At 44.6% G+C, this 12685-nt stretch overlaps 1 protein-coding gene across 5 annotated transcripts; it reads right to left on the bottom strand.

The window, feature by feature from the left end:
- Window positions 1-810: 810 nt before the first annotated feature.
- Window positions 811-7702, bottom strand: LOC148012132 (uncharacterized). Of its 5 annotated transcripts, none has more exons than XR_015689120.1 (12): window positions 4361-7702; window positions 4172-4279; window positions 3969-4069; window positions 3797-3887; window positions 3511-3621; window positions 3354-3419; window positions 3198-3257; window positions 2559-3116; window positions 2353-2472; window positions 2093-2212; window positions 1826-1953; window positions 811-1160 (listed from the first exon to the last, which is right to left on the bottom strand). XR_015689120.1 is itself a non-coding variant. In XM_087669541.1 (11 exons), the coding sequence occupies exons 1-11, from the start codon at window positions 7700-7702 to the stop codon at window positions 1888-1890; spliced, it is 4743 nt and encodes a 1580-aa protein (XP_087525667.1). In that variant the 3' UTR covers window positions 1185-1887. The 5 variants fall into 5 exon arrangements, 1 of the variants encoding a protein (XP_087525667.1); XR_015689117.1 differs by lacking the exon at window positions 811-1160 and adding an exon at window positions 1184-1616; XR_015689118.1 differs by lacking the exon at window positions 811-1160 and adding an exon at window positions 1184-1604.
- Window positions 7703-12685: the final 4983 nt, after the last annotated feature.

The raw sequence follows: 12685 nt of genomic DNA, 5'->3' as shown, positions 1-12685 counted from the left end.
CAATACAAGAAGGATTTCGCAACATTAACATGGAGACCAAAAGTATGACCAAAGAGATTTCAAATATCCAATGCCTTCCAGAGATTATCCCTCTATGCGTAAGGATCACGGAGGTGTCGACCAATGACTGAACAATAAAATGTTGCCCAAGAGGGGGACAAACCAAACAACTACCCAATGGCCACCATATAAGATAACACAGTACCGAATGAGTTGTCAAAGTAGAAAACAAAGGACTCAAAGAGCAGCCCTATTTAACTCGGCACTGAAATGAAATGAGATCAATGACTACCACCATTTAACATCACTTGAGCGAACACATTAGCACTTATCGTGTATATCAACTACGACATATGCAGCCTCAATTCCATGATATGCATAAGCTCTATAGGAAAGAACCAATCTAGATAATCAAATGCCTTTTCCAAGTCCAACTACACTTACACCACTTTTTTATTAGAACACTTGGTATGGTTGGTCCCCATCTTACATTCAATACATTATGCAATATATTTTTGCCCTTGATGAATCCTTATTGATTGGGGTGCACAATGTCAAGGTGGCACATGAAGGTGATTGGCCTCTCTCTCTCTCTCTCTCTCTCGGGCCACTTTTTGATTAGAATGCTTGGCATGGTTGATCCCCATCTATACATTCAATATATTATGCAGTCTGTTTCCGCATTTGATGAATCCACACTGATTGGGGTGCACAATGTCAAAAAGGCAATTGCCCCCCACACCCCCCCCCCCCCTCTCTCTCTCTCTCTCTCTCCCCCACATTTCATTTTTCATTCAGTCAGTGCATCGATCATTGCACTCTTGACAAGAGTGGGACCTCTCAAACACACCACACTTATTTTGCTGGCTTAGTCATGAAATAAGCTCTCTCTTTTCCATAATTGACAGGTGTGTTTCTCCCTTCCCAACCTATCTATCATAACCAGAAGCACCCCTTCCTGTTCTTATCCTAACATATATTGGCCGATTCATCTCTCTCCATTCCCAACTTATTATCTAATCGACATGAAGTACTCCTTGCAGCAAGTCTACACTTCACACACTCCCCTTTCTCAGATCTCCATCACTCATCATCCAGCGCTGCAAGCTTCCTTAGGCACTTTACTCGAATGAGACCCCAGAACAACATTGATGACGATTCTGACAAATCACAATTCAATTAACTTTAGCCTTTGCATAATCACTTCTTAAAGCAAATTCTACAATCAACACGTTTACAAATGTCCAAATGCCCTTCAATGAGATCATGGCTATAAACCGAGGTGAATATATAATCTTTGAATATCTAATTTGGTTCACATGCCCACATGCCCAAGGCAAAATTTCCGATACTCAGAAGGTTACAGAGCCTCTACATGGAAATTATTTCCCAATGTTGTTGGTCCATCAAAACAAGTACTGCTTGAAATCCACTGGACGTCACCAGCCAAAAAAGCTGCACTCTATATGTATTCACATTGCCTTGGAAGTCTGACTTATTGAACACATTACCTCCACTCTGGCAGCCCCAAAAACACCACCGACCAAGAGCTGCTATGGAGCCTGGTGCACTTGGTGCCAGACAGCAGTCTTCTAACACAGCAACTATACAAGTAACTAATAAAACCATAGGTTTTGCACCCAGAAAGCCCATTAATTCTTGCAGCCAAAAGACACTAGTCCCAAATAGATATCAAAGGAATTTTCATACAAGAGACAAGGTATGCTCGATCACAGTACACTCGTCATATTTACAACTTTACAGTATTGCAGTATTCAAAACAGAGTGCTGTGAAAACATTGTCAGGATGTTTGACTTGCAGTACCTTAGAAATTGAAGACTCGCCTTCTCAAGTCATCAAACCAAATGGAGTAGTGTTCGACATAATTATGGTATGTTAAAAAGCTTCTTCAACTTTACAACAAGTTTCCACTCTTCCACAGAAAGCTCATCCTGCATTAGAAGATAAATAAAAATGTCAGATGATTGACAGAACAAATCTTACTTCTTGATGTGGCATTGATAAAAGAGTTTGGGTCCAGCCACTCCAAATTTCAAATGCATCCAATAAGCACAAAAATAGTTTCTTTACCCTGAAACTCTCTTTCAAAACATCAATAGATCTTCGGGTAATGTGGCTAACAAGCTCATCCTCATGGTCAAAATGCCGTCCATACATTTTCTGTGTCTCTTCAGGAGTGCTGCCAACAATCTTTAAAAACAATGCAAACGAAGACAGTACATTTAGCTTGATTTTGCCCTTTAAACACTTTGTTACCAGAGTGCACACAGGCCAAGCTCTAATATCAAAGCTAGCTAGCCGGCCTGCTCAACTGAAAATTCAAATGGTACCTTCATTGCGACAGCTTGACCTTTCTTTGCTGTTTCAACCACTTTATGGTTCACTTCCATGGATGCAATCCTTCCTATTAGTATCATTTCCTTTGAAGGAACACATAAGGGTGTGCCAACCTGCGTACAGACAAAAAACCAAAGCAGCTGCAACTTACATCTCTGGAAGGAACAGGCCTGTAACAAATATATAGGAGAAAGCATACCCTTGCAATTCCCTCCAATACATCAACCCCAAGAATAATAGGATCTTTCTTGTTGAAAACAAACTGAGGCTTAATGCTCAGCACACACGGAAACACCGCCTCATCAGCAACCTCTCTACGCTTCTCCTCCTTGACATTGTTCATATAAGCAGTGAATTGGTCAAAGAGGTGGTAAATAATATCAGCCATAAATATCTTCACTCCAAGCTCTTCAGCAAGCTCTTTGGCTTCTGGTGTGACTTTTACATCAAAGGCAAGTATAGTGGCATATTCCTTTTTCTTTTCAAGCATGACACTGGCTCTCATAACATCACGCTTGTGCACAGGCCCAATACTGATTCCACTGACTGGTATCTTTACTGCAGGACTCTTCAAAAACTCAAGAAGGGCCTCCAAGGAACCTAGGGTGGAGGCTTGTACACAGACACCTTCACCACCTTTGTCAACTCGACTCATAACATTCTTCATATCCTGCATGGCTTCCGACTTCACCTCTTCCAGATCATCATCCGGACCAACAACATACAATTGTGTGCCTGCTATAGCATGTTCAAGCCCCTGACACAGGAGTTAACATTATTAATCAAGCAGAAGATGTAACAAAAAGACACTTCAAACATGTGCAGTAACCCAGCTCACCTGTGCAGTAATTTTGATCCCTTGAGCAGCCTTGAGTTCTTTGTGGTGTTGATACGATCCCTACAAGAACATGAGCAGAGACCACATGTTCAATGGAGATCCTGCAGGATTATTCACCAGATTCACTTCTCACACCAAACGAAAAACATGGTCTACCTTAACACGGAGCTCTTTCATCGGGTGAGGAGTCAAGAGAGCCCTAATAGTTGTGACAATAGGGCCCTGCATGCATTGGAAAACATTGATAAGTAACATATGTGCCCTTGATTTACATCAGCACATCAGAACCTGGAATCTGAAATGTTTGTCTTACCTGCATACCACATACTACGATTTGATCACCTTCATGAAGAACACCATTTACCAAAATCACATCAATGGTTGTTCCAAGGCCTTCGATAACCTTCACCTCCAGCACAGTGCACTGAAAAATGAATTCACAATAGGTTAGCAGACTTGAGAAGAAACAAGGCTAACTGCAATAGAGCAATCATAAGAGCCAACAAAGCAACTGAACATGAACTGGAAGATGGCCACAGAAGGCATCAACTTTCGCTAACATTAAGAAACCCCCTTGAATGCTTAAATAGAAGCCTCACCTGCACCTCACTGATGTACATCAGCTTATCTTCCATCACCTTCTGAGTTAAATGGATTAAAAGCATCAAAAGATCAGGGACTCCTTCGCCACTGAACAATTGCAAATACCTGCCTGGTCAGTAAGCCGTGTGCTTTGGAACCTAAAACAGAAGAGTGGTTGTGGCACAGTACCTGATTGCACTGGTTGGAACAATGCTCACAACCTTTTTAAACTCCCGGTTTTTGTAGTAAAGTTCAGAATTCATTCCCTGCTCCTTCAGCTCTGTCACAATCTGGCCATTTGACAGGCAGACGACTTGTCACAAGAGATGAATATAATTCTGATAAGAAGATATATGGGTGAGATTAAATCCCGTAAAGGTTTTTAGGCATACTTGACTTAAGCGCATTTCGAACTCATTGACAACATCTTTCGACTGTTGTTTTAAAGCAACTCTAATCGGTGCATTGGGTGTGGTCTTCCAGTTGTACAGTCTGTCAACCTTTAAAAGAGAACCATCGGACTAAGAAAATATTCTCTAAACAAATCTAATATCTCAAAATGTAAATTACTCAATTGTTACCTTATTCAAAGCAACTACAAAAGGAGTATGCCGCATCTTCAGTAAGTTCAAAGATTCAAGAGTCTGAGGTTCCAAGCCATGCATTATATCAACAACTAAGATTGCAATATCACATAAGCCAGATCCCCGCGATCGAAGATTGGTGAAAGACTCGTGACCTGGAGTATCTATAACCAGCAAGCCAGGAACTCTCAAAGCTCCATCACTCTTTATATCCTTCGTCCTTTCACGAATATTTTCCATTGGGAAATATGTAGCCCCTATCTGCTGGGTGATACCACCTGCCTCACCTTCCTGAACATTTGTTCTACGTATGCAATCCAAGAGCTTAGTCTTGCCCGTGTCAACATGGCCAAGGATACAGCAAATAGGCGATCGCAGGTCATCTGCACTCCTCTTAGCCAATGCTTCAGCTCTGCGAGCCTCCCTCTTGAGAGCAGCCTCCCGATGCCTTCGTGTTTTCACATCATCTTCATCACCATCTGTCGAATCCTCGCTGTCACTCTCATCCTCGCTTTCTTGGGCTTGATTCTTAACCTCAGGTCGAGGGGAGATTGGTTTTTGTGCCACTATCCTCTGTGGAGAGATATGCCTCTTGGGAGGAGGGGCATCTTGACTTGGTTGTACCTCAGCTTTTTTAAAGACCTTCTTCGAGCTGGCATTTGCTTCCTCCTCTTCAGCAAAGGTGTTTCTTATGGCTGGCAATTCAATATTGTCATCCCAACTTTTTGCATCCCAATCTTCCTCTTCTTCAGCTTCAGCCTCCTCTTCTACAACTTCCATTTCTGGCTCCACTTCTGGCTCCTCAACTGCAGGTTCAATCTCCATAGGAGGCTCTTCAGGAGGTTGAGTATCATTTTCCTCAGGCAGTTGCTCTGCTTGAGAAACTGCTTCACTTCCCTGTGGCCGCCTCTTCTTCCTAGTATCATACTTGGGTTTCTTAGGTATGGACTCCTTTGCCGGGGCATCCACTTCAGTAGCACCTTTTTGTGCAAGCAGCTGCTCTCTCATTAAAGCTAGCCTTCTTGCCTCTTCTTTCTGCTTCCCTGTAAGAAGTTTCCCTTCTCTCTTTTTCTGCAGCAGCTTCTCTTTCTCACGTTCTTTCCGCCGTCTTTTTGCTTCCTCTTTTTCCCTTTCAATCTCTTCAAGACGACGCTGTTCTTCCTCTTCCTTTCGACGCCTTTCCTCTTCCTCACGCCTTAGCCTCTCTTCTAATTCCTTTTGCTTCGCAAGGCGCTCTTGCATTTCTCGGACATGCTTTGGAACCTTTTTCTCTTGAACTTTACTTTTAGGGGCTTCTTGTTTCTCCTCAAGCAGAGCTTCAGCATCGGCTTGATCCCCCTGTTTTCCAGCTGCTGCAGCCTTTGCCTTCTCTTTTTCTTTCTTTTTCTTTTTCTTTTTAGCAGCAGCAGACTCAGCCATCTCCGCACCATCAGTTTCAGCTGGCACTTCAGATGTTACAGTTACTATGACATCTGCAAGAGCTTGTTGCGGCTGTGAAACCCCATCTGAAGTTTGCTGGACTGCTTTTACTGCTTCAGGCTGAGGGGCAGGTACAGAGGCATCAAGCTCCCCCAAAATAGCATCTAATTCCTCTTCTTCCTGTGCAGTTCTACCACTTTTTTTCCCCTTCTTGGTTTTCTTTCCTGCTCCACCTCCAACATCCTCCAACTTGACAGGAGGTACAGATCTACAGCTTTCTGCTTCAATTTGACTCGATTTGACTGCTTTTGGAGCTTCTAGCTCTGCTAAAATGGCCTCAATATCCGAGTCTTCAGAAGTCTTATCCATTTTCTTCTCCTTCTTTCCCTTCTTTTTGCCAACAAACTGTGTGGTGTCTTCATCTGCTACAAGATACACTGTAGCATCACCCATTTCTATTGATGTGTCGACTGTAGTCTGGCTTGCTATACCTGGACCACTGTCAATAGCTGCAGGAGTATCATCAAGCAAAGACTTGTCAGATTTCTTGCTTTTAGCCTTCTTCTTTCCTGAAAATGTAATGGCATCTTCATCTAACATATCATCAAGACCATCAGCCATTTGAGCAGCCATAGGTCCTGATTCTTCACTGTCATCTCTTTTGCTGTCCTTTTTTCCTTTCTTAGGCTTCTTCTTTCCAGTAAAAAGAAGAGAATCTTGTATGTCAAAGTCTTCTTCAGACAAAACTGCATCATCATCCTTAGCCAATCCTGCATAACCTGTACTGTAGTCCTCCTCCAGAGCCTTAGCCCCTTTCTTCCCCTTGGCCTTCTTTCCCAAACCTTCATCAACTCCTGACTCATCAAGAGCATTCTCCCCTGCACTCTTGGAGTCCTTTGATATACCAAATTCATCATCAAAATCACTGCGAACGGATTGTAAGCTTTTCTTACCTTTGGCTTTTTTCTTTCCAGTAAAGACTAACTCATCCAACCCCTCCTCACCATCAGCAGAGGTAGCATCCACCCCCTCAGGCTCAAGGTTTACATGTTTAGTCCCCTTCTTAGACTTTTTCTTACCAGTAAATGTGATTGGTTCAATAGCTTCCATTTCCTCATCTGAGCCACCCCCCATCACAGCCGAATCATTAATTTCACTTTCATCTGCAGAGCCATCCATCTCTCCAAGTAAAGTAAACATAGCATTTGTTTTGGTGTTCTTTGTGTTGGTGGCTGACTTTTTCCCCTTCCTTGTGGCTGCAGCTGCTACTTCTTCGTGAACACTGCCAGAACCATTACTCTTCGTATCGTCCAAAGGTAAAATGTACTCATCATCATCAACATCTATCTCCTTCTTGGAGCCTTTTCCCTTCTTACCCTTTTTATTAGCTTGTATTGCACCTTGAGCAGTCAAATCATGATCTTTGGCATGCCCAGCTTGCCCTCCCTTCTTCCCCTTCTTGGAGGACTCATTAGACTGTACAGAAACAGTTGATTTTGCATCATCAAAACCAGAGAGATCATACTCATCATCCTCTATCTGCAACTCCTTCTTACCCTTTCTACCTTTCTTCTTTTCTGCAGCTTTGTCATCAGCTAAGGACAGCTCTGATATAGTGTCATCAATATCAGCCTCCCCTTTCTTCCCTTTGGTCTTCTTTTTCTGGGACAGGGCCAACTGATCAAAAGAATTGGCCAAGTCATCATCTGCATCAACCGAAGCAGGGTCCTTCCCATTCAAGGAGCCATGCTGCTGGCCGGACTTCACAGAATCGCCATCATCCGGCTGATCCACCACCATGTACTCATCATCATCCACAAGGAATTGCCCCTTCTTCTTGTTCTTCTTCGGGACAGCCACAGGAGGTTCCCCCCCCATTTCCTCGGCGGTGGTCGAGCCTGCTGCTTTCTTGCGCCCCATGAAGAACTCTGATATTGACTACAACAGACACTCTTGGCCGTGCACGTGGGAATGCCTATTGCATCAAACAGCAGTTCCGCACGATGGATTGGAGGCTTCCAACCCCCGTTTACAAAAAGACTTGCTGCCTTCTGCCCCAGATTGCCTAATGAAGGATGTACTACTATTCTGGACTCTGATAGCTGCAATGAGCAACTTGAGGTGCGATGGCGGTAATACTTACAGTCTGGGACGGGTTACGAGGAAACGGACAACGCAAGCAGATCCATGAAACGAACGCAAAGGCAGCCTGTGGTGGCAAAACCATGGGAAGCGATTCAATACAGGAAAAGCAAATATACAAGATGATTAAAACAGGATGAAAACGAGACTTTACGAAGGCAGCGGCGATATAATTCCTGAGAGATCAACAGCAGCGAGAGGAAGCTGTGTCCGAGAAGGCATCATCGATGTACGTTGGGAATGGTGAGAGAGAGAGAGAGAGAGGGGGGGGGGGGTAGCGTAAGGGGAAGATAAAAAGCAGAGAGCAAGGCCGATGGCGATGAGATCTTCTTCGTCTTGTTCTTCTGTTCCGCAGAAAGAGAGAGCATAACATACAGGAATTTGCGCTAGCCTCGTTAATAAGAAGTCACATTAAGAACTCTCTCTCTCTCCGTGCCCCCCTCTCCTATGGCGGCAGACCTAACCTTGCAAAACCTTAACCGCGGTTGCCAACTCGGCACTCCCTCTTTACATTACTTAACAAAAAGATGAAAAAGTATACGAGGCCAACGAGTTAGAAGTTAGACTTAGATCCACTTTGGGTTGAGTGATGCTAGGTGCCTAAGATGATAATGCCGATGTGTACTAATAAAATGAGTAAAATATAATAGCATCACTAATGCAACAGAGGCCATCCTTGCGCCTTCGCTTATTCTCTGTCATCCTGCTTGTTCCATTGCCTTTGTATTTTACTTATTTTTCTTCCATCTCGAGTTGAGGTTAACAATACCCCCCTCCTAGTATAGTGCTAGTCCCATGGCACTGATGCAGAGTGGTTGGAAGGGGGAATGGGTGTAGCTAGATGGCTTTTTTGAGTTTATATACAAGCCCTTGTGAGGGATAGTGTTGGATGGACTGGCCCTTGAAATTGAAGATGTAGTTGAGGCAGGTCCTTTTTTGTTGCTGTTGTTGAGGGGATTCTTTCTTTGAAATTGAAGATAAAGTTGGACGAATCCCTGCTTGGAGAGAGGCGCTTGTGCGGATCCATCTTTGAGACTTAAGATGGTGTTAGATGAATTCGTATTTTAGCCCTCCGTGGCTGCCTTCTCCTACGTTGTTCCAAATGAGCTTCTCCATTCACTTTTTGATTGGGGCTGCCTTGATCTGCCTTTGCCTTGGTTTGCCTTCATGGGAACATTGTTGCATGAAATGGTCCCTCTCTTAGGTTGGTGCTAGTCCCGAGACATTGCGATTTTGAGCTAATGAGGGTTGATGAGAAAGGTCTGGACGTGTTAGTCGATGATGACGGGGCTGCAAAGGAATTGAGCTTGGGAAGAAACAAATCACCTAGTTAAGGTGGTGGGGACTGGGGGTATATTGCATGGATGATGGGGCCTTACCGTGGAGAGCGTGGTGCACGTGCTTGTGGAACTGGGAGAAGCCCTCGGTGGTGTCCCACACTTGAGAATCCAATTTGTGCATAAGGGAGGTGTGGTGCAGGGAGCTCAAGGTAATAGGTCTAACCATAGGCAAGAGTTACCTTCCTAGGTATGTCATGCCCTTGATGTGCCCTAAGCATGTGTGGTGGGGAATCAAAAAAGGCTTGGGGATTAGACATGAAGTTGGCTGGCCAAGGCCCTAGACGCACCTAACTTGAGAACCCTAAGGTGTAGTGATTGTGACCTATGTACAGCTTGCTATGTCTACGGATGATTTCGCTTTCCATTTTTGTTCTCTGTGATTGCTTTTTCTGCTCCTTCTTCTTCTTCTTCTTTTTCTTCACTTTTTTTTTTGCCAAGTTATATAGTCATAACAGAAGTTAGTCTTCGTCATTGGAGTGAGGTAGAGAAGGGGGATTAATAGATTTGTTGAGGAATTGGCAGCTTTGAAGATACCCCTTGAGCTTTAGGCAGACTTGAAGGGTAGTGGTGGAGAGGAATGGATGATTGCATCAGGTGAAACGACTATCATTCATATCCTCTAGAAGAGCTAAGCAAAATAAAGGTAGTAGAGCAACTCGCATCATTAGTCGAGCCATCGCACAACTATCTATAGCGTTAGGATCAAAATGGAGGATTGGGAGACCGTGCTCTTGTGGAGTGGGGTCTTGCGTAAGGAGTATCCTAAGCAATCTAAGGTTATTACAAGTAGTAATAAAGGCAGGTCAAGGCATGAAGAGAATTAGTTAGTGAAGTGGATTAGGGTATCACACAAAAATTTTGATGTGAAGACGAGCACATTTTCATATGTAGTATAGTGAGGATTATAAATTATTGGAAGATCATAGCAGTCGTGGACACTCGAGTCAAAATCCACTCCCACTCTTCGAGGGTAGGGCATAAAGGTTGGGTCATTCCACTCGAAGGGTTGAGTGTTGCAAAAGGCCATCCAAGAGTCCATGTTGGTGTCGTAGACCCTTCTTCTCCATGTAGGTTGGCATTCGTAGTCGAGCACAGACCTTAACACTTCAAAAGCTTTATTTTGCCAAAATTTGGCATCTTCAATGGCCCATAATGTGGGGTTTTGCTCTCTCTCCTCCAGCCATTTCTGTCCGAGCCTGCCTCCAATGTTAACAATCTCCTCCACCACCTTGATGAGCAAAACCCTACGTAGGGTGGTGAGGAATTGAAAGTTAAAGTCGAAGGGACTCGTGACCATTTCTTGCCTCTCCCAGATTACAAGGTCAGTGTGGAAGCTTGTTAGGGTATCATTCTCACATGGTGGGATAGATACCTGGGGTGCTCTCACTCCCTTGGCATTCCATTCTCTTTTCGTTTTCTTCTTTCCCTCAACGTTGCCTTTCTTTTTGCGGAGGTGTCTGTGTGTTGCTGCTCTTCAGGCAGTGGGAAAGGAGGTGGTGGGACAAGCTCTTCCTCGTGTGGTCCCATTTCAAAGTTCATATCTACCTCCCTCTCCTACCTTGGCTCCTACTACTCTTCTTCGGTGAATCCAAGTGCGTCCACTTTCTACGGGGTTAGGCCTACCTATAGGAGGTAGTGGCGTTGCTCTTCCAGTCTTGGGCCAACTCCCCTAGGTTGTGGCAGCATCTGTAGTCCTACTCTCAAGGCTCTACGAGCCATTCCTAGTTTCTTTTTCATGGCCTTTATGGACTCCCCCTCCTATGCCTGGGTGATGTCCAATAGGGTATTCAAGAAGGCACATTGCTACGTTTAGAAGCTCATTTGGGTGGCCTCCGCTCTGCTTTTAGCAAGTATTTTGTCTTTCTCTACTTGAGCTAGATGGCGTGCTAAGGTTTTAACTCTTTTCTCATTCTGGTTGGCCGATTCTTCTAATCTCATTTTCATGTCTTTGAGGCTTTCCCACTGCCTCTGAGCTAGCACTGTCAACCTTTGTTCTTGATATTCCATTTCTCCCCTTAGCTTCTGTTGCTCTTCGTGTGCCAAGGTAGCCTCTTGGGTTAATCTTTCCACCTCTCTTTCTTACATGCAAGCTCTTTCCTCCCTAAGCTCCTCCAGTTCTTCTGTGGCTTTACTGATTTTCTCCATTTCAACTTGCAAATCTTTGTAAGCCCCACAATCTTTTCATTGTGCCGTCATAGGCATCGTATGGCCTCGGATTCTTCGTCCAATCACACCTACCATTCCGCTTCTGTCTCTTCTTTAGCTTGTAGTTGCTTCTTCAGCTCATTAACTTCCCTTTAGGCCATGGCTATTTGGCGTGTTTTCTCCAACTAGGATGTAGCCATGGCCTCTTTTTCAGCTTCTAGCTCTACTACTGCGATTTTTTTCTCCTCCTTGACTTTCTCTAGTTGAGAGAGAAACTCCTTGACATATTCATCGTATTCTCCAGGTGGCCTCTTTGTTGCGGGAATGGAGGTTGTGGAGGCTGCCACCTTTTGGCTCTGTTGTAGGAACGGAGGTTGTGGAGGCTCCCACCTTTTGGCTCTTCGATTCTTGCCTCAACTCAGCGTCTTCTACAGCCGGCCTTTTGGTTCCTACCAAAGGGGTTCCTTCTCCTGCTCCTTGGCTCATTTCTTTATTCATGAAGTACTAGACCCAGGGCATTAGGTTGCTGGCATCCACCTGGGTTGTAGAACTGGGTGTGGACATGGCGGTGGTGGTGGAGGGTGCCAAGGGAGTGAGAGTAGGGGTGATTGGGGCCTTGCCCTTGCCTTCTCGCACCGCAAGTGTCATGAACTCTAGCACGTAGGCGCTTGAGCTCGGCCCTTCATCTTTAAGCGGGCTCGCAGGTTCCGACTCGTCTTGCTTGGAATGCTGCTCAATGGACCTGTGTGTTGTGAGGGCCATGTCTTCCTTCTCCTTTCTTCTCAACTCCTCCTCCTCCTCTTGTTGCTTTCTCATTCTTTCCTCCTCGGCCTTTTTGGACTCCCTACGAGCCTTTTGCAAGTCTACTATCTCTTTTTTCCTCCTCTCCTCTTCCTGCTTTTCTTGTGCAATTTTCTTCTTCATCTTCTTAGCCTTTCCTTTGCTAGTCTACTCTTCTTGTTCCCTGTTTTCTTCTTCCTCACTCAGCGTCCTTTCGCTGGAATGTGCCTCCTGTTCATGGTGAGGTGACGACCTGCTTGGTGTTTCATCCACTTCTTCTCCTCCTCCTTCCTACCCTTGCCCCAAGGCTTTCCTAATGATGACAATAAGGACCCACCGAATCTAATGGTTACGGCCTTTGAAGATAAAGCTTTCCTTTTAGCCTTAGTGGCAAGGGATTCTCCTCTAGCGGGCTATCCTCCCATTGCCAAAGCCTTTGTTGAGGTCTCAATGGTCTTCCTCACAAAACCGTTGAGGTTCACCTCATCTAGCAACC

Source organism: Lygodium microphyllum, chromosome 27 (assembly GCF_053477565.2).
Source record: "Lygodium microphyllum isolate KBCC chromosome 27, Lygodium_microphyllum_v1.1.10, whole genome shotgun sequence".
In the NCBI taxonomy this organism is placed as follows: Eukaryota; Viridiplantae; Streptophyta; class Polypodiopsida; order Schizaeales; family Lygodiaceae; genus Lygodium; species Lygodium microphyllum.
Note: the sequence above shows the minus strand (reverse complement) of the source record. Positions and strands in the feature narration are given on the sequence as shown.

Bases quoted from the DNA above. Each gene is read 5' to 3' on its own strand.
- LOC148012132 (XM_087669541.1), bottom strand. From the start codon at position 7,702: ATGGGGCGCAAGAAAGCAGCAGGCTCGACCACCGCCGAGGAAATGGGG. The intron at 4,070-4,171 runs GTATGCCTAAAA...TCAAATGGCCAG, and splicing joins TCGAAATGCGCTTAAGTCAA to ATTGTGACAGAGCTGAAGGA. The intron at 3,258-3,353 runs GTAGACCATGTT...ATGTTCTTGTAG, and splicing joins TGAAAGAGCTCCGTGTTAAG to GGATCGTATCAACACCACAA.